General features: G+C 47.5%; 1 protein-coding gene across 14 annotated transcripts in view; it reads right to left on the bottom strand.

Moving 5' to 3' along the window:
• The window catches only part of PUM1 (pumilio RNA binding family member 1), a 193,194-nt gene that overhangs the window by 19,881 nt on the left and 152,467 nt on the right, over nucleotides 1–20,846 (bottom strand). For all 14 annotated transcript variants that reach the window (XM_029619108.1, XM_029619118.1, XM_029619119.1 and 11 more), the window contains 3 exons: nucleotides 17,507–17,636; nucleotides 8,334–8,468; nucleotides 2,292–2,429 (listed from right to left, as the gene is read on the bottom strand). In XM_029619108.1, the coding sequence (XP_029474968.1) occupies nucleotides 2,292–2,429; nucleotides 8,334–8,468; nucleotides 17,507–17,636 (403 nt within the window). The remainder of the gene's footprint in view (nucleotides 1–2,291; nucleotides 2,430–8,333; nucleotides 8,469–17,506; nucleotides 17,637–20,846) is intronic.

Genomic DNA, 20,846 nt, shown 5'->3' with positions numbered 1-20,846 from the left:
GAAGTTTATTTGATGGCAGCTGGAGGAAATCATCTACTCATGTTTCCATTCAGAGTTTTTACTAACAGTGATGCTGCCAGCGCATATCAGAATTTCTATCTTGCTCTTACTACATAAGGTTCGAATATGGGTTTGTTTGGTTTTAAGTGTTGCGGGTCTCTCAACCTTACACAAAACAAGAAACTTGTAATGTTCTTGTGTTTTGTTTTTTTTTTTTATTTAATAGAAAAATATTTAAAGCAACAGTTCACAGACCCAATATCTCCAACAGGTTAAATTCTTTTAAGTATGAACATGATACATTTTAAGACCAAGGAACACCTGTTCCTCCTCGCCTCTGTGGTAACGCTCTTAACTTGACGTAAGCATTAACATACTATAATACACAACAATTGCCAATTTTTATCAGTTAGACTGTGGTTCCAAGGAGCAGGACTCCTAGGCGCATCCAAAGAGCATTTTGTACCTCTAGTAGCACTATACAAGTAGCAGCAGTAGTAGAAGAAAATTACTTCTTACCTGCTAATTTTCGTTCCTGTAGTACCATGGATCAGTCCAGACGGTGGTCAACATTCCTTGCTGGTTGAAGTATGCCAATGTGGTTGCATTGTAGGACAATATCCTGACCACTCAATGTTGGACTAGAAGGAGGAATCGCTCTAGGGCTAGACGTACTGCCCTTGTTTCCAGGCGGTTAATGGGCCACACGGTCTGGTCCCTTCGTCCATAATCCTTGAGCCGACCTCGACTGGCAGACTGCTCCCCAGCCAGTCATGCTGGCGTCCGTGATCACCACCCAGTCCAGTGTCTCGAGGGGCCTCCCCTGTGCCAGAGAGAGCGGGTCCATCCACCACCGGAAGCTGTCCCTGGCGTACTGAGGGAGAGGCAGGACCAGCTGATAGTCCCGGGACACCGGTTTCCAGTGGGAAAGTAGCGCCCTTTGTAAGGGACGCAGGTGTGCGAAGGCCCAGGGTACAAGATCGATGGTGGAAGCCATTGAGCCGAGGAGCTGCAGGTAATCCCAGGCCGTGGAAGCTGTTAGTGCGGAGAAACGATGTACCTGTTCTCGAATTGATTGTGCCCGATCCGGACACAGGAAAACCCTGCCCTTGATCGTGTCGAAGCGTGCCCCGAGGAAATCCAGGATCTGCGACGGGAGCAGGGTGCTCTTGGAGAAGTTGATCACCCAACCCAGGGATTGAAGGAGGTGCACCACGCGAGATACCGCTGCATGACCCTGAGCAAGAGACTTGGCACATATGAGCCAATCGTCCAAATACAGATGAACCAGAATGCCTTCTCAACGTAAGGTGGCCGCCACTGCCACCATTACCTTGGAAAATGTCCTGGGGGCGGTCGCAAGGCCGAACGGAAGTGCTTGGAATTGAAAATGTTGACCACCGTCTGGACTGATCCTGGTACGTACAGGGAACTTAAGAGTATTTGTTTTTTGGCACATTTTATAAAATTAAAATGTGCTTTTGTTTTCGGTTTTGTCTATCCGCAACACCGACATCACAGGTGTGACTAGCCGGCAGATGGACAAACAGAAAACAAACACAGGAGCCACCAGTATGGACAGAAAGCGGCACGGCTGGTAGGGATCCCGGAGGGGCCACAGCGGCAGAAACAAGAGTGGGTGATGGCGATTCTGAGGCTCCACCAAATGAGGACCTGGAAGAGTCTGCAGCTCTTATGTTGCCAGCTGACTGTCTTATCTGCTGTCCTAGTGGCAAAGCACTGGAAGGTGTCAATGAGAGCTTGGGGGAGGGGAAGGAGTGAGGGCGAGTGGGAGTGAAGAGAAAAAGTGTTAGAGGGGGCGTAGAGTGGTACCCCCTATATTACACAGAATTAGCAGCAAAAACAGCAGATAACCCTTACCCTTTATTTGGATTCATTATTTGCCTTTTAGAATAAGAAATTCACCCAAAACAGGGTACAACATATTAGGGATGTGCATTTGTTTCTTCTGTTTCGGTGGATACATGCGTATCTTCCCGACTTTCTAGTACACGTGAAAAACACAGATATGCGCTTAACTCATGATTAAAAATACAGGGATATCATCTGGTTTTTTTTTCAAGCGTACTAGAAAGTTGGTGAGCATCCTGCAAACCCTTTGAACATCCCTACAACATATCAGAATGGTAACATACAGGCAGAGACACGTGGGTGCAGCTGCTTATCAATTCTAGTCTAAAGAGATGAAACTTGAATAAATGAAATTCACCACACTACTCTCATTTAGCCTGACTCAAGAAAGAAAGGAAAGGCAGCTTAAGAGAGCTTACCTGACCCTTAAAAGCATCAATGATGAACTGCAAGGACTGGGGCTGCACACATTCAATGCACTTCTGAACCACGTGGTTCCCGTTCTGGTCCTTCACACACTTGAGCACATGACCATCCAGCTCCCGCACCATCTCATTCTACGGAAGAGAGAGACACAGGAGGCACCACCAGAATCCCCTTTTTACAAAGAGCTCAGGCAGAATCTCTGCCAGTGAACGATGGAACACAGGAGTTGGCTGGCACATCATAGCCCCAAAACAGATTTTTGCCTCTCTTTCCTGGCATGCACCACAGTATTAGCCATGTTGTCCGTTGAAATTCTCTGCATCTATTTGCCAGCTGGCTTCTCCCACATTTTGTGCATTTGGGGACACCCTTGGCTCTTTCCCACATCTTATGACCCCCTTTCCACAAGGCATGTCAATCTCATTGACCGATGCTGCATGAATGCTTAAAAAGGCAAACCAAACTGAAATACTTCTCATGATAAACTGTATTTAAGCTGCATAAACCAAGTTGTATTTTGGTTAGCTGAGATAATGCTGTGTATTATGCTACAATAACAGCATCTCTTGGCACGAGCCATTTAAGAACACGAGAAGTGCCACACCACAGGTCTATCAAACTCACCACCCCGTCTCCGATAGTGGCCAATCCAGGTCACAAGTACCTGGTAGGATCCCAAAAAACTAGATTCAATTCTTCTTACTCATAACCAAACATATGCAGTGGTTTTCCCAAGTCTACATGGCCAATAATGTTTAGGAGCTTTTCCTCCAGAACTTGTGTAAACTCTTCTCTCTATGTAATTACTTTTACCACATTTTGATTCTTGGAGCTGCAGCTATTTTTCTTTTTCTTTCTGTAGTTTTTCTTTTATTTTTTCTCTATCTTTCAACTTTCTGCCAGCCACATGGTGCGCCCTTGGTCGCTGTGCAGCTTGGCAGAGTCTATTTTTAATTGTTAATAAATAAATGCTGCATCTACAGTTTAGTTTCTGTGTCCTCTCCTTGAGCTGCCTGTTTTTGATGTCTTTGTCTGGTGCTGACAGGACTGAGAGTGTAGTCCATTGGTGTCCCCATTGAGCCTGGTGACTCACCTGGGTTCTACCCCAGGCAGGAGTTCCTTGTCATTTCATTGACTGATTGGCATCGATGGAAGTGCAGACAGTGAAGTTATCAAGGGCCGCACCATTCCTGTTGGGGGGGGGGGGGGGGGGGGAAGAGAGCTCATCCTCCCCACATTCTAAGGAACTAGTCTCCACAGGCAGGAGCCCTGGATAACGTAGCGTAGCCTCCCCTCCTGCTTGCCAGTGATGGAAGTGCAGTCTCCTTGTGAGTGAGGTTGAGCAAGAGTCTGGGCAAGCAGCATTGCTGCTGTACTTTTGGTGCCACGCCCGATATTGGTTGCCCGTGCACATCTGTGATCAGTACATCGATGATCTGACACATCGATGATCTGACACATCGATGTCAGGACTACGTCATGGACCGGGACCCCCACTGGGCAACATGGTCACCCTTAATGCCATAGAGGTGTCGGGGTGCCCTTGATACCACTGACGCCATAAGGGCCGATGAACATGGGCACTATCGAGTGTCGTGCATGCTGTTGATTCATGGTTCTGGGCCGTAGGAACCATCATGTGCCATGGACTCTCTATGCACTGAAGGAATGGTACTGGCCCGAGCGTAGTCAACCGCCACAGGCATCGATGCAAAGGGATTGTGCACATCTGGTATTGTGGTTATCTTCGAAGCCATCAGAGCCGCCTTCGAGGCCACCGAGGTGCGGGGGTTGCCCTAGAGACCATTGAGGTTTAGTGCTTCTCTTGACCGAGTGCATAAAGGTTATTGGGCATGTTTACCAGTGAGGCTGTTTGTGGCTGCTCTCGATGATGTCTAGCATAATCACACCAAGGCGACTGGGCGAGTAGAAGAGTTTTCAGGATCAGGAGGCCCCAATTCCCACTGCTTTCCTGTCCCTTCGAATAGGGGAGCTACGGTTGGGTTTCCAGAGGTGACCATTACGGACTCCCCCTGGGCTACCAGGTTGTCTGTACCTACAAGGGGTGGCCCTCGTTCCCCGAAAAAGGGATTTCATCATTCCCCATATGATCAGAAAGCAAGTTGGGCATTAGTGCTCATCTCTAGCTCATCCTGTTGGGCAGTAGGTCAATTTTGCAAGGGAGTTATTCCGGATTTGGTCTCCCCGTCATACCCGGGGTCTCCCCAGCAAAGATTAGGGGTTTTCCCACGCAGTAATCACCCTTTTCTTACCTACGGAGCATACTATGAGATGTTCGCGGAAGACCGCTCTTGCCAGTCTCTCACTGATGGGACCCTACCTCAGTGGGGAGGGTTCTAGTCTAGTTACATCTCAGTTGGCAGGTGTGCCTCTCAACCTCTCACCATATCTATGGTTGCTCGAGTTGGGGGATGAGGGAATATGCAACAGAGGTGCTACACTTTTGTTGCGGTGGCTTGTGAGCTATACTTCCCCCTTTGGGGGATAATCCTATCTGTGGGCAGGGAAGTCCTGGTTCAGGCAACCGTTGCTCATCTCCTGGACCGGACGATTCATTGAGGAAAGTATGTGTTACCCTGGCTTTGGGTATTGATACCTAATCCAGGTTGTTGGGCGGTCTGTTCTGAAATCAGACCGACCCTGCCCTGGAATCCTTTGGGTTACCAGGTCAGTAAAGGAATCCTCTTTCTATAGGGGACTGCACTCGCGGCATCCTTGCTTTCTGTCCCCTAGTGGATATCTTCCCTAGGAGGTTGGCTTCAGTTTCGGCTGTTCCTGCATGCTGAGAGGTCTACCGGGTTGGGGGGGGGGGGGGGGGAATGCCCTACAATCAGCAGAGAGTATTTGTTTGCTTAAATCAGCCTAGATATTTTATCTTATCTCGACAGCCCCAGGGTCTGCCTTATTGTGTTTTTCGCTACTTCTGGTCAGAATGTTGGGGGAGGGGAGAAAAACTCGGGCATTCTTGGTATATCTTAGTGTATATCTGCAGGGATCGGTACCACCATTTTTCCCTTGTCCTTTTGCCAAGTTCTGGCTAGTACTGCCTTTAGCTTTTCATACTATGCTGGGATGACCAAAGAGCCTTCCTGCTCACTGAGCTATCCTGTCAACTGGATAGATAGGCCTGCTCTTGACAGAGTGAGTGTGGGTGAGCTTCAGTCCTAGCTTAACTCCCTACTCGGGAGTTTTTGGGCTAGCAATCCCATTCAAGCATTGCTTTGCATCCTCTCACACTCTTGATGTCTGTCCTGGGTGGTCAGATCTGTCTGGAACATTGGCAAGTAAAGTCAGCCATAGTCTTAGCTGCTGTTGCTACCTCTTCCCCCAAGTATTGCTTGGGTTTTTCTGTTCATTGTGCCTATTAGCCAAACATTGGGCGTGCTGCTGTAAAGGCATTCTGTCCTTCAGATGTTAGAAGCCCAAAGTTTCTTTCTGGGGGAGTGGGGGGGTTTTTTCCGGGTGTCTTGTGACACTGAAGGAAATTATGTAGTTTTTCATCCTCTTGGTTGATTCTGTAGGTCTTTTCTTGTATCCAGACAGAACTAGACCTACCTTGCTCTCAGGGTTCGCTGATCCAAACCCTGGCTGTAAATAGTCCCGTGAGGCAAAGTAATGCTTCTCACTGAACTTGGCATCACACCTCTGCCTTAGGCGCCCCTGCTACGCATTGGGGTATTTATGTCTCAGTTTGTTCTATGGTTTTCTTTTGTAGAATCCAACTCTTTTCCCACCTAGACCTGTTTTTGGGTTGGCTGCCTCACAGGCAAATAGGAGAAAGGTGATACTTTCAGCCCCTTGGCTTTGTCCTGCTCGGGCAGCTTTTAGCTGGGGATTCACCCATGTGTGAGCACTACCATCCTGCTTGTCCTTGGAGAAAGCAGAGCTGCTTACCTGTAATAGGTGTTCTCCGAGGACAGCAGGATGTTAGTCCTCACAAAACCCTCCCACCTCCCCTGGGTGTTGTTTCTCCATTTATTATCTATATCATGGACTGAGGGACTCTGCCTAGGGGGCAGGGTGATAACTACAGCTGCACATGCTCAGTAGGGCATGTCTGAAAGCTCTAGAATTATTTGAGATCGAAGTTCTGTGCCAGGGTCCATCCGATGATGTCACCTATGTATGAGGACTACCATCTTGCTTGTCCTCGGAGAATGGAGTGTAGGTTACTAGGGCTTGTAGCTCACTTACTCTCCAGGCCAACGTTATGACTATTAGGAAAAGCATTTTCCATGTCACACATTTTAAGTCTGCTTCTGCCATAGACTCATATGGCAGCTTCATTAACTGCTGCAACACTAAGATCCCACTGAGATGGTGATGTCTTAATTAGAGGCTTTAAATTTGTAAAGACCCTTAATTATGGGAAATTGGTTAGCTTTTTTCATGTTGGAGATATACTGCAATGGTGCTTAGATGAACTCTTAGAAGGTGAATTTTAAGACCCGCGCACATGGACGCAGTGATTTTATAGCATACGCGTGTATATGCGTGTTATAAATTCGGCTTTACGCACGTAAGCCATTGTAGATTGCTCTCATTTCTAAAATACTTATGTAGAGCGTTGACTTCTGCATTGTTCAATGTCCTTGTGTGCAAAGTGAGCCAATATGCACCCCCCAACCTTGGCTCGACACATCCGTTAATATTTCCTGTATCTGTATCAGACTTTTTTCTTCTTGACCACTACTTTAGTGAGTCTAGTAGTTCTTCTGTTATTGGTATCTAGTGTCTGAATGGCTGGATGTGTTAATTCCAATTGTGGGTTTTTTTAGGTTCCACTGGGCATGTCTCACCTTGAGCCTTACAAGGGGTTAACTTGTACTGTTGAAGCCATGTGTCCTGAGATTCTCATGTATTTTTGTGCTGTTGTCCATCTCTTAGCAAATAAAGATTGTATTAATGCATGCATCTCTAATATTGATAGATTAGCGCTCTCGGGGACATTCTGCTACAGGGGCAGTAAGTCGTGCTATCATAATCGGGGCCTAAACATCAAAGGCACGGGCTGTTTTGGTCTGCTGAAGCTAATTTATGGCAGTAATGCTCACAAGATTTAAAGGGACTTTACCCTTTTTCATAGAAGAAGACATTAGATGTTTTCCTGGATCCTTAAAAATCTTCTTCTGTAGATCTTATTTTCTCAATTTTTTTTTACATTTTTTATTACACATGACTAAGGTGAAAAGAGAGAGAATCTGATCATTCGCAAAGTGGACAAAATTAGATTGAGGGAGAGGCACATGGTGAAGGTAATGCAGGAACTCCCATGCATACCCAGAAGACACTCAAAGAACTTTCTGGGCTAGGAGAGCATAAAGGCCGACTCAGCGCCGTTGGATGATGTCACCATCTTGTGTGGTTGCTTTGTTATGCTTGTCTATGGAGAAAGGATTTATGCGCATGTAAGTCACTGCACATATTGTGGACACCCATGAATTTTCAATGCAGACATATGCACTTAGGTCTGCTTTGACAATCTGGGCTAAAGTCTGTGGACAGAAAGTATCTGCAGACTTTAGTCCTACGAGGGCTCGAATAAAGTTACCCTCAATGTTTATCCACCAGACATCATGCCTTCCATCTATAATGAAACCACCATTAAATGAAAAGCACCAATTAAAGCATGCAAAGAAATTAAAGTGGCCCTCCTGAATTAATTTGGCAGAAATGGGTCATGTATTGGAATAAATAAATAAAAATGAAGTGCTTACTGCTGTCTGTGAGGATGTTCTGTAACTTGCAGGTCTTAGCAGCTCATTTAACTGGGTAAAATATTTACTTCAACACTTTTAGGCACTGTATAGTACCAATGCATTAAGATTCTGGATGACCTTTTCAAGAGTTGGCATTATTAGAAATACATTCCTACTGCCTGAGGTCAGCCTCTAACAATCATCCAGAGTTCTGCATTATACCCGTAGTCACTTCTTTTTCTGGAGGGCCACTTTAAGCAAAAAAAAAAAAGTCTAGCAAACAACACTGAAGAGAAAATTAAATGGGCAACTTACAATTACCTGCTGGTCTGGGGGAATAAACTCAAGCGCCTTTTGGATAACCCTGCAACCATACATCTGCAAAGCCAGAGACAAAACATGGCCACGGATCCGCTCAGCCAAGGCCAGCTTCTGCTCCAGGCTGCCAAACTGGAAGGAAAGGGTCAGGCATTAACAATATATACACAAAACCCTCTCAGTCTGCACAAACAAACATCATCCCATACTGTGTAACCCACTGGGAAACATGCTGAAGAAATGTTTACACACACAAAGCACAGCATCTGCAGGGTGACAGCTTTTATTCTACACCATAAATGTAAGTGTCCATTACACTTAAGGGGCTCAGACCTTATAGCAAACCCTATACACGTAAATGCCTTCCCAGCACTAAGTTTCAGCTATGGCAGGCCAGCTCAGAGGCAGAGCTTGTATGCTGCCATATGGAAAACCCAAGCTTGAATCCAGAGACCAAAATTTTGCTCCACTAGCCAGCCAGGAATGTTTTGGCCAGACTCAGATTGCAGGTGTATGGGATTCTGGAGGGACATGTGGTCCGTGGCCCTTGCTTAAAGAATGAAAGTTTATAGGGCCTTAGCCCAACAGAAGCTGGCTCCAACTGAGATGGAAGCCTAAAGAAAGAAGGAAACTATCAGGCTTTTAACAAATAAGTTTTAGTTGTGGCAACCAAAAGTCCCTCAAAATGGGTGGGGGTGGAATAATCTCCTATTATCAAAAGTTTCACCATAGATGCTGAATAAACAGCATCCTGGGTGTTCAGATGCAAACCGTAAACAACTCAAATTCTGATTTTAATACCAAGCATGGAAAAGCCGAGTTACTTACCTGCAACAGGTGTTCTCCAAGGACAGCAGGATGTCTGTCCCCACACATGCATGACAACATTTATGGAGCCTGGCACGGAAAACTTATGTTAAAGTTTCTAAAACTTTGACCGAGCCTCTCTGAGCAAGCTCAGGCATGCATTCTACCACGTGGCCACACAGGGGTCCCTTCAATTTTATAACATAGAATTAAAGAACAAAACCCACAAAATGGAGCCCCAGCTCCACAGGGGTGTGGGCAGGTCTCATGAGGACTGGCATCCTGCTGTACTTGGAGAACACCTGTTACAGGTAAGCAACTTCTTCTCCAAGGATGAGCAGGATGGCAATCCTCACACATGGGTGAATCCCTAGCTACAGGTGGTCCCCTCAACAAAAAGGGGGACCAACAAAACAGGTGCCAATGGGCGCAACAATAACATTTTGTTGGTAACAGGAGAGGGGCAGCTTGAACAGAAATAACAGGCCCTGGGTGGGGAACAGAGTTGGGTTCTAAACTTCAAACAAGTTCCAAAAGACAGATTGGCCAAACCTGATGATGTGTCGACCAACCCTATCCAAACAATGTGATTTGAATGAGTAGATGGAACTCCATGTTGCAGCTCTACAGATGATCTCCATGGGGACTGCTTGCAAGTGGGCCACAGAAGCTGCCACCGCTCAATCAAAGTGAGCCTTCACATGACCCCAAGATACAACCTGGCCAAAACAGAGGGAGATGTAGTCTACTAGCAAACTGGAAAGCATCTGCTTGTCAATAGCAATCCCCAGCCTGTTCTGGGAAAAAAAAAAAAGATGGTTGGACTGTCTATAGACTTCTGTCTGCTCCAGATAAAAGGCCAAGGCTCGCTTGCAGTCCAAACTGTGCAGGGCTAGTCCGCCTTGGTGCGAATGAGGCCTGGGAGAAAATGTTGACACGTATCACCACCACCTTAGGCAGGAATTTAAGGTGCATGCACAAGACCATTTTGTAGTGAAAAAACAGTGTAAGGTGGATAAGTCATGAAGGCCTAGAATTCACTGACTCTGCAATCTGAAGTGAATGCCACAAAAAAAAAAAAAAAAAAAAAAATAGGACTTCCAGGTCACATACTTAAAGTCGCAAGAAGCGCAGTGCCTCAAAAGGGGCTTCCATCAGCTGAGCACTCTGAGCAGTTGCGGCTGAAGGAATGATGCGGCTGAAGGAATGATGGAGCTGGGCTTGGTGCTGTCGGTGCACTGACACAGAGGACCTGCAGTGCATTCTCCATGGCTTGCTGTACTTGCTGCTCCAGCTCCTCCTTGAAGATTGCAGACACCAAGATTGACTGGGAACCAGGAGGCGTGACCAGATCCTCTTTGGAACAGACAGGAGGATCGGTGGTGGCATCAGCACCAGTAGAGGCTGTGGCAGACCCCTGGGAACTGTGGAGGACTGGCGCTTCTCACCACAGTCTCTCTTCAGGGGCATCACAGCCAAGGCTGGTGCATCCTCATGCCTGGCACTGTACATAGATGGATACCAATGCTGATGCTTCTTTGGCTTCTCTCGATGCTTGGATTAGTCCTTTCACACTGCCAAAGTCAAAGACAATGAACCTGAAGTCTTCAACCTGGAAAAGCTGGGTGATGGTCCATCTGCAGAGTTCCTGGAAGCCATTGAAGCCAGCTGGGGCAATGGCCCCGCTGATGTCAATGGCTTGCTAGCCATCGTTGCGGCTCCAAGGTCCCTCGATGTTGATGGTTCAGTCATCTGGAGCCCAAAAAACTGATCTATCTTCTCTAATCAGGCTTGGTATCCCTTAGGGGGCCATCTGAGCACACTTGCGGCAATCCCAGACGTCATGTGATACCCCCAGACAGAGGACACATCTATTATGGGGATCCATGAAAAAACATTGTCCTCCTACACTGAGGGCACCACTGGAACCCCCCCAAGGAAATGGTGTTCGACATAAAAGGGATGCAATATCAAATTTGATGGCAGCGGCCATCGAGCGCACCATCACCACAGGGGTTCGACTCGAAAGGAAACTTACCAAAACGTTGAAAACCCTAAGGATCTAAAGAGGGGAGAAGAGGAGGGAGAGGAATCCCATGTCAACCGTGTGATCCTGATGATCAATCAGGAAAAAACAGCAAAAAACGCCAAAAATTATACAAGAGAGAGAGAGAGACTACACAACTGCAAACACAGGGCTCCACAGAAAAGAAAAGACTGAAGGGACGCTGCATGGCAGTGAGGTATAATGCATGTCTGAGCATGCTCAGAGAGGCTCAGTCAAAGTTCTAGAAACTGTGACGCAAGTTTTCCATGCCAGGCTTCGTCAGATGATGTCACCTATGTGTGATGACTGCCATCCTGCTTGTCCTCAGAGAAATTCAAACAACTTCCCACTGGGCTCCATAGATGCCCATGGGGTCTGCAGAAAAGATGTATGCTTGCTCCTTAGATGATCACCAAATATGCCATTTTTAGCGGTAAATGAAAATTGGTTCTTACCTGCTAATTTTCATTCCTGTAATACCACAGAACAGTCCAGAGAAGTGGGTTGTGTATCCCTACCAGAAGGTGGAGTCAGAGAGCAAAGAACTTTGGACACTGCCATATATAGAAGAGTGCCAACTGCCATCCCTCAGTATTGACCTAAGGAACACATGCAAACACAACTAAGGAACAAAGGGTAGAAACCAACTAAAACTAACTACCACTTTACCCCATGAAACATAAACCAAACAAACTTCAAAGAACTGCTTCGTCAAATTTATCTGCAAAAGGAGCATCGTGAAAAAAGAAACATAGCAAAGTCTAGCAAGACAGTCTTCCGATAACTGAAGAAAAGGGGTGGACCTCTGGACTGATCTGTGGTATTACAGGAACGAAAATTAGCAGGTAAGAACCAATTTTCATTTCCTGAACATACCCAGATCAGTCCAGAGAAGTGGGATGTACCCAAGCCACTCTACACTGGGCGGGAACCCGAAAGACCCGCTCGCAGGACACTCTCACCGAAGGACGATTCATCAGAAGCCTTAACGTCCAATCGATAATGCTTAGTGCAAGTATGAAGCAAGGACCACACAGCTGCCCTACAGATTTCCTGAGGCGACAGCAACTGACATTCTGCCCAGGAAGTAGCCTGGGCCCTGGTGGAATGAGCTCTGAGACCCAAAGGCACTTGGCGTCCGCGGGCTACATATGACGAACAAATGGCCTCTTTAATTCAACAAGAGATGGATGCCTTAGACGCTTTGTCCCCCTTCTTAGGACCACCAAATAGAATGAACAAATGATCGGAATGTCGAAAATCATTGGTAACTTCCAGATACCGCAATAAAATGCGTTGTATGTCCAAAAGATGAAGGTCCCTGCCCTGAGAGGACTCCCGAGACCACTGAGGAAACCCCGGAAGCTCCACAGTCTGATTGACATGAAAGGACGATACCACCTTCGGAACGAAGGTCGGAACCGTGGGCAATGACACCCTATCGTCGTAGATCTGAAGAAAGGGGTCACAACATGACAATGCCTGTAACTCTGAAATCCGACGCGCCGAGCAAATGGCCACCAAAAAGACCGTTTTCAACATCAGATCCTTCAGTGAAGTTCTTCGGACAGGCTCGAAAGGAGGACCACAAAGTACCCGAAGCACTAGGTTCAAACTTCAATCAGGACACTCAGAATGGATGGGAGGCCGCAAATGTTTAACTCCCCTGAGAAACCGAGCAATATCCGGGTGCACAGCCAGCGAACAACCGTTAAACTTTCCAATCAAAGCACCCAGAACCACCACCTAAATACGAAGGGAATTAAACGCTAAACCCTTAGCGAGCCCCTGTTGTAGAAACTCCAGGACCCGAGGGACATCCCCAGCTAAGGGATCGCAAGAACGCTGATGGCACCATGATTGAAACAGCTTCCAGACTCTAACATATGCTATAGAGGTGGCTGGGTTTCTCGCCTGCAGGAGCGTGGAAATGACCTGTTCGGAATAACCCTTCAAGTGTAAACGTCGCCTCTCAAAAGCCGCGAGAGAGAAGTGATCCTCCCGATCCGAAAATATGTCGAAGCAAACATGGCAGATGAGCTAGCTGCAAGGGACCCTTCTAGAGCCAAGCGAACCATGGGCGATGCGGCCACTCTGATGCCACCAACACCACCCTGCCTGGGTGAAGTTCTATGTGACGGAGAAGCCAACCGATGAGGGGCCTAGGCGGAAACACAAAGTAGAATTCCGGTGGGCCAAGGGCACACCATAGTGTCGAGACCCGCCGAGCCATGCTCCCGTCGATGGCTGAAGAAGCGATCTGTCTTCGCATTCGTCCTTGTTGCCATCAGATCCAACTGCAGAACGCCCCACCTGGCGCAAATTAGATTCCAGGCTTTGGGAGACAGCTCCCATTCTCTTGGATTGAGTTGTTGCCTGCTGAGAAAGTCCGCCTGCACGTTCTCCACTCCCGCAACACAAGAGGCAGCAATTCCCCCAAGATGCCGCTCCGCCCAGGTGAACAGGAGTCGCACCTCGAGCGCAACCGCGGGACTTCTTGTTCTGCCCTGCCAGTTGATGTAAGCCACCGTCGTCGCATTGTCAGAGAATACTCTTACCATTTTGCCCGTATCTCGGGTAGGAATGCTTGAAGGGCGAGCCAAGCCGATTTTGTCTCGAGTCGATTGATAGACCAGAAGCTCTGCATCGGTGACCAGAGACCTTGAGCGGATTTGTCTGCACACAACGCTCCCCAACCGGACAGGCTGGCATCGGTGGAGATTATCAGCCAATTCAGAGGATCCAAATCCACACCCCGTTCCAGATTGTCGTGCGATAGCCACCACGACAGACTCTGGAAGCAGCGGTATTGGTAGGTGGAACTGTTCCGACACCGGACTCCATCGAGACAAAAGTGCACGTTGTAAAGGTCGTAAGTAAGCAAATGCCCACGGGACCAGGTCCAGAGTGGAAGCCATGGAACCCAGGACCTGCAGATGATGCCAAACTGTGGGACTCTTCCTTTGAAGAAGAGAATGGATCTGACCTTGTAACTTTGTCACTCGGTCTGCAGCCAGAAAAACTTTGCTGCACAAGGTATTGAACAGTGCTCCCAAATAAATCTGTTCTTGGGTGGGTTCCAAGTGACTCTTTTGCACATTGATGACTCACCCGAGCGACTGTAAGGTGACCATCACCATGCGAACTGATCTCTCGTAGTCTTCCCGAGACTTTGTGCGAATAAGCCAGTCGTCCAGGTAAGGGTGGACTAAAATCCCCTCCTTGTGAAGGAAAGCTGCTACTACTACCATCACTTTGGTGAACGTCCGAGAAGCTGATGAGAGGCCAAATGGAAGGGCTTGAAATTGGAAGTGCTGACCCAAGACCTTGAAGCGTAGAAACCACTGGTGGCATAGTCAGATGGGAATGTGAAGATACGCCTCCATAAGATCTAGGGATGCTAGAAACTCCCCTTTTCGTATGGCCGCCATTACCGTCCCCAGAGCTTCCATCCAGAAACGAGGAATCCGTAGACAACGGTTCACCTTCTGCAAGTCGAGGATGGGACGAAATGTGCCCACCTTCTTGGAAATCACAAAGTAAACAGAGTAACGTCCGCGTCTCTGCAGCGCTTCCGGAACTGGGACAATCGCTCGAAGCTCGAGAAGACATTGTAGAGTTACCCGAACCGCGTCTCGTTTGCTGCTTGAGTTCACGTGTGATTCCACAAAAACCTCCCGAACCGACCGCGAAAACTCTAGAGCGTAGCCATCTCTGATCACTTCTAGAACCCAACGGTGCGAGTAATCCTTTCCCATGCCGCGTAAATGTTGGATAATCTGCCACAGACAGCTTCAACGACGGAATGGGTGTTCGTGGCTTCATTGGGTGGGTTTACTGGTTCCTGTACCGAGGTGTCCAGAGTCCCTACCAGAGCAACAACCTCCTCGAAAGGACTGCTGGCATCCCGAATTTTGCTTAGGACCAGAAGGCATAGAATATCTGCCGGATCGAAAATGGCGAGAATCCCGAAAGCGAGACCGAGGGGGAAAAACCTTCTTAGAAGATCTCCTATCTTCTGGTAACTTATTGCCTTTGGATTCCCCGAGCAGCTTAACCAGCTGATCAAGATCTTCCCCAAACAGAAGCTTGCCCTTAAAGGGTAGATCACAAAGTTGGGACTTTGAGGACAAATCCGCTGCCCAATTCTTCAGCCACAGGAGTCGCCGTGCCGCTACCGAGCCGAGGTCCGCACCAGATTGTGAAGCGCAGCAGCCACATATGTGACGCCCGCTTCCTACCGGGCGGACTGCAACGCACCAGCACCACCTGACCCTGAACTGGAAGCAGTCTCCTGAACCCAGCAGAGGCACGCCCTCTGCATAAGGCTAGCACAAACTGCTGCTTGAAGGCCCAAAGCAGCCACTTCGAAAACACACTTTAACTGGATCTCCAGTTTGCGGTCCTGCATATCCTTTAAAGTGGAGGCTCCAGCTACCGGGTTAGTGGTTCTCTTAGTGACCACCGAAACAGCTGCATCCACTTTCAGAATCTTCAGAAGATCTAAAACATCAGATGACAGGGGATAAAGCTTTGCCATAGCCCTGTCCACCTTCAGCCCAGAATTTGGAGCATCCCACTCAATGGGTTACCAGTTTGCGGACCTTCTTAGGCAACGGGAAGGAAGATGTGGGACCTCGAATACCATAGAGGACTGGATTAACACCATCATTATTGGATTCTTCCTGAGAAACCTTCAGGCCCAAAACATCCAAAACCTGAGGAATAAGGGGCCACAGTTCTTCCCGTTTAAAAAGGCAAACCACACTGGGACCATCTCCCTCAGCAGGCGGGATATCATCACCATCCAGGTCATCCGTATCAATGTCGCCTGTATCAGGAATTGGGGCTGGATCTGCACCCGTGTCAGCATCCGGGGCTAATGGTGCCCCTGACCCCAGAACTGGATCCTGTGACCCTCTGGGGATGTCATTCCTCGGACGAGGCTGCTTCACAGGCCGCTGCAGAGGTTTTGCGACCCGACACTTCTTTGCCGGAGGTTCCATCCAGTCAAGAGGCTGTCCGGGTCTTCTAAGTGCCAAATGCTTCCTGGCCAGGAAGTCTTGGTGCATCAGAAGAATGAATTCTGAGGAAAACCCCTCCGGGACCCCATCCCCTGCAGGGAATCGTTTGGAGGCGAATCGCCAGCCCCCAAATCAAGCTTCTGTCCCACAGGGGCTAAAACAGAGAGCGAATCCTCCTCATGCGATTCTCGGAGGGAGCGGACTCTCCTGACGAGCCCTCCATCCCAGAGGAGCAGGCGGAACAAAGATTAGCCGAATTGAGCGCCTGACCGCGCGGCAGGCTGCTAATTTAGTGCAGGGGCCCATGAAAAAAAACCACACCACCACGCAGTGGAAGTCTAAGGAGAAATGGCCGTTAAAGTGAAAAAAGCGCGCGCTGCCGGAGATGTGAGAAAATCAAGCCTGCAGGCCTAATTAAAAACAGCTGAGCCTGCAAACGCAATGAAACGCGCCGGCAAATGGGACTTGTAGTACAGCTTACCCTCTTCCCTCAGAGGCAACCCGGAGCCCCGACCAACTCCCTGAACGGCCACTGAGGCCCTCCCTGCCCAGACTCCTTACCTTCAGAAAAAGAAATGCAGCCGCTAGACTTTTTCCTTTTTTTTTTAAACTTTATGGAGCCACATGCAGTGAAAGTCGAGGGAGCAGATGAAGTGACTTCGGTGGGGGAAAAAAACTAGGCGCCCCCAGCCTTCACCCACCGAGCCGTAGCGGGCGAAATCTAGGCAGGGGTGTCCAACCCCCCGGACGCCCAGCTTCCACTGAGGGATGGCCCACAAAGGTGCCTAACACCTCTGGAAGCACTGTCAGAAAAGAAAAAATCACTAACAAAAAACAAAACACACTGACTAAAAACTAAGACTGCAGGAGTGCATCTCTCCCACCTGCTGGAGTCAGAGAAATACTGAGGGACGGCAGTTGGCACTCTTCTATATATGGCAGTGCCCAAGTTCTTTGCTCTCTGACTCCACCTGCTGGTAGGGATACACAACCCACTTCTCTGGACTGATCTGGGTATGTTCAGGAATGAAAGCATAAACTATGCTCCTTCTGAACAGAGAGGCAGAGCTCCCAAAGAGTAGTGTACCTATCAAACTGTGCACTCTGTGATTATTCAATGTATCAGGAATTTAGTACTGCAGTGAAGGTCCAGCCTGTCCTTTCCAGCAATGGCTTGCCTGTTTATGGAAAAAAATATGGAGTATAATCAAGTAAGCTTATGCTTCTGATGATTCCAATGTGCATACCTGCCCATATCTAGATGCATTCTGGCATGTAGACTGAACATTTACCTCAAAGAACTTCTGTATGACATAATTTCCAAACACATCCACCATTAGCTGATACGCTGCCTGTAAAATTTCATTGAATACAAGCTGACGCTCAGCTGGGGTAGCACGTTCTAGTTTCAACTGAATAAACCTATAAAAAAAGAAAAAATATACATACAAATTTATCTGTACTTCTACACAGTAAGTATAAAGCTTTGTTTTACTGAACATACCGCATCCACAGAAATCAACTTTTGCTTTTGATTTTTGTGTTAACTGCTAAAAAATAAATGTTTATTTAGAAAGGGATAATTAACACAAATTTCAAACATCTTTTTACAGCAAAAATAAGCGGCTCTGCACCATTCATTTTACTAAAATTTGTCAAACAACCAGAAAAAACCCAGATGGATCTTCACATGTGGAAACAAAACTGCTTAATCTGTACATTGCCTGGCTGCTGAGAAAAACCAGGAATGGCACATATGAACAAATGCACACTGCCAAGTGTTGTTCCAAGCCACCATGAATAAACAGCTAGCAAAAACTTGGAATTCTGTTTTAACACACATTACTGTTCCATTACCTCTCAAGATGCCTGCATTACAGGTTGGGTACAGTTTGCAGTAATGTGAAAACAAGGCTCCTCCTCCATCATTTATTTATACAATTTTTGTATACCGTTGCACAATGCAGTTCCATCGCTACGGTTAACATAAAAAGCTAAACATCTAAAATATAAAACTCAAATTCAAAGTATTAGCCTATTAAAAATATTACAAACAATTATAAAATCTTAGACTAAAATGCAGTTCTGAGTATTTAACATTTTACAATCAGTTATAAAAACTTAACAAAAACTAAAACAGGAATTAATATTAACCTAAAATATTAAATACATATCAGGGCTTGATACTTTTCTACCTGTTGACTCTGGCACACCTGATTAGTGACATCAGGCTAAGCAGGCCTTCCCACTAGTTTGAAAAAGATTCAAAGAAAAAAAACGGAAAAATTACTTATCTGATAATTTCATTTTCCTTAGTGTAGACAGATGGACTCAGGATCAATGTGTTATGCTCCCATGCCAGCAGGAGGAGATGGCGTAAGGCTGCACATACATATACCCCTACAGTGACCTCAGCCCTCCAGTATTCTCTTCAAAAGCCATTGTGGACATACTAGTGAAAGGACTTGATTAAAAATAGGATTAAAAAGTCTGATTAAAAACAGATAACCCTAACTATACGCAAACAACCATAAACACTGAACTCCGGTAAGAATTAACACTTACCCGTAATCCCTTGGATTAGAAACCCACTCCACGGAAGAACCTCTGGCATAGTCCTTGGGCAGCCGAGGGCGGGACGCTAAGTCCATCTGTCTACACTAAGGAAAACAAAATTATCAAGTAAGTAATTTCTCCATTTCCTAGCATGTAGCCAGATGGGACTCAGGACCAATGGGGGATGTACAAATCAGGATGGAGGCTGCCCCCGGTCTGGATAACACTGCCCTTGCAAAGGCTGCGTCCTCTCGGGCTGTACGTCCAGGCGATAGAACATGAAGAACGTGTGCAAGGAGGACTACGTTGCAGCTGGGCAGATATCGACGGGAGACAGCAGTCTAATTTCCGCCCATGAGACCGCCTGAGCCCTGTTGGAATGAACTTTAACCTGAGAAGGTAATGGCTTTCCTGCCTCCACATAGGCTCCCGTGACCACCTCCTTAATTCAGCGAGTTATGGTAGCCTGTGAAACTGGTTCGCCATGAAGGACAAACAGGCAGTCTGCCTTTCGGACCGGTTCTGAAACTTCTAGGTACTGCCCTAAAAGTCTACTGATATCCAAATGACGGAGGAGGCAATATTCCTCTGTGTCCTTGAGTTTATCTAGAGGTGGCAATGAAATGGACGGATTCAAATGAAACTCATGAGACTACCTTGGGCAAGAAGGATGGAACAGAACGCAGGTGTAACATCCCTGGAGTTATCTGGAAGAACAGTTCGAGACAATGCCTGTAATTCCGAGATACAACATGCCGAGCATATGGCCACCAGGAACATCGTTTTCAGGGTTAAACACAAGGATAGATTGCACAGTGGCCGAAAGGAGGGCACTGCCAAAAATTCCAATACTAGGTTAAGATTCCACAAGGGCACTAGCAACCATAGGGGAGGCTGAAGGTGCTTCGCTCCTTTCAAAAAACGTTTCACATCAGGATGAGCCGACAGGGAGGCCCCATTCACCTCACCCCTGAAACAGGAGAGAGCCACTACCTGCACCTTCAAGGAGTTAAGAGCCATACCTTTATTCAAGTCATCCTGCAAAAATTCCAGAATAAGTGGGAATTTGACCATTCAAGGGAGGACACCGCGCTCTTCGCACCAGGCCTCAAATACTTTCCAGACCCACGCATATGCTAGGGACATGGAGAACATCCGAGCGCGGAGCAAGGTGACAATTACTGCTGCAAAATATCCCTGCTTCATCAGGCGAGCCCTCTCAAAAAGTTGGATCCTTGTGAAGGACGGGTCCCTGCTGCAATAGATCCCTGTGTGGAGGGAGGCGCAGGGGTTTTTCCACCAGGGTTCTCCACATGTCCGCATACCACGGATGCCTGGGCCAATCTGAAGCTATTAGTAGGATTAGTCCCCTGTAGTGTTTGATTCTGCGAATGATCCTACCCAGTAGGGGCCACAGAGGGAAGGCATATAGCAACTCTTCTTCCAGCCAGATCTGGACAAGAGTGTCAATTCCCAGGGACAATAGATCTCTTCTGCGACTGAAGAAGCGAGGAACCTCTGCGTTGAGAGATGCAGCCAGCAGGTCGATTGATGGGAGCCCCAGCGATTTACTATCAGTTGAAACACTTTGGTTGACAACTCACACTCTCCTGGATCCAGACTCTCCCTGCTTAGAAAGTCTGCTCTGACATTGTCTTTGCCTGCGATGTTGGAGGCAGACATAATCTGTAGATGTACTTCCGCTCACTCCATAAGGAGGTCTATAGCCTGTGACACCTGCTGGCTCTTGGTTCCTCCCCCAAGGACTGGGAAGGCTTGAGATTGCTCTTGTCCATGTTTACTACCCAACCAAGTTCCTGTACAAAGAAGATCACCCTGTTGGGCACCAAGAGGCTTTCTTTCATGGACTTGGCCCGGATCAACCAATCGTCCAGGCAGTTGATGTTCCGGAAGGCCTCTTCTTTGGCCCAATGTCCCTGAGCAATCAGCTCCTGACGGTGAGCTTCCCAGCACCGGAGACTCGCATCTGTTGTGAGAACCAGCCAGCTTGGGAAGGACAGGGAGACGCCCCTGCTCAGATGAGCTTCCTGCAACCACAACTGGAGGCGAGAGCAT

The sequence above is a fragment of the Rhinatrema bivittatum genome, chromosome 11, assembly GCF_901001135.1.
Source record: "Rhinatrema bivittatum chromosome 11, aRhiBiv1.1, whole genome shotgun sequence".
Classification (NCBI taxonomy): domain Eukaryota; kingdom Metazoa; phylum Chordata; class Amphibia; order Gymnophiona; family Rhinatrematidae; genus Rhinatrema; species Rhinatrema bivittatum.
This window is presented reverse-complemented; position numbering and strand designations above follow the sequence as displayed.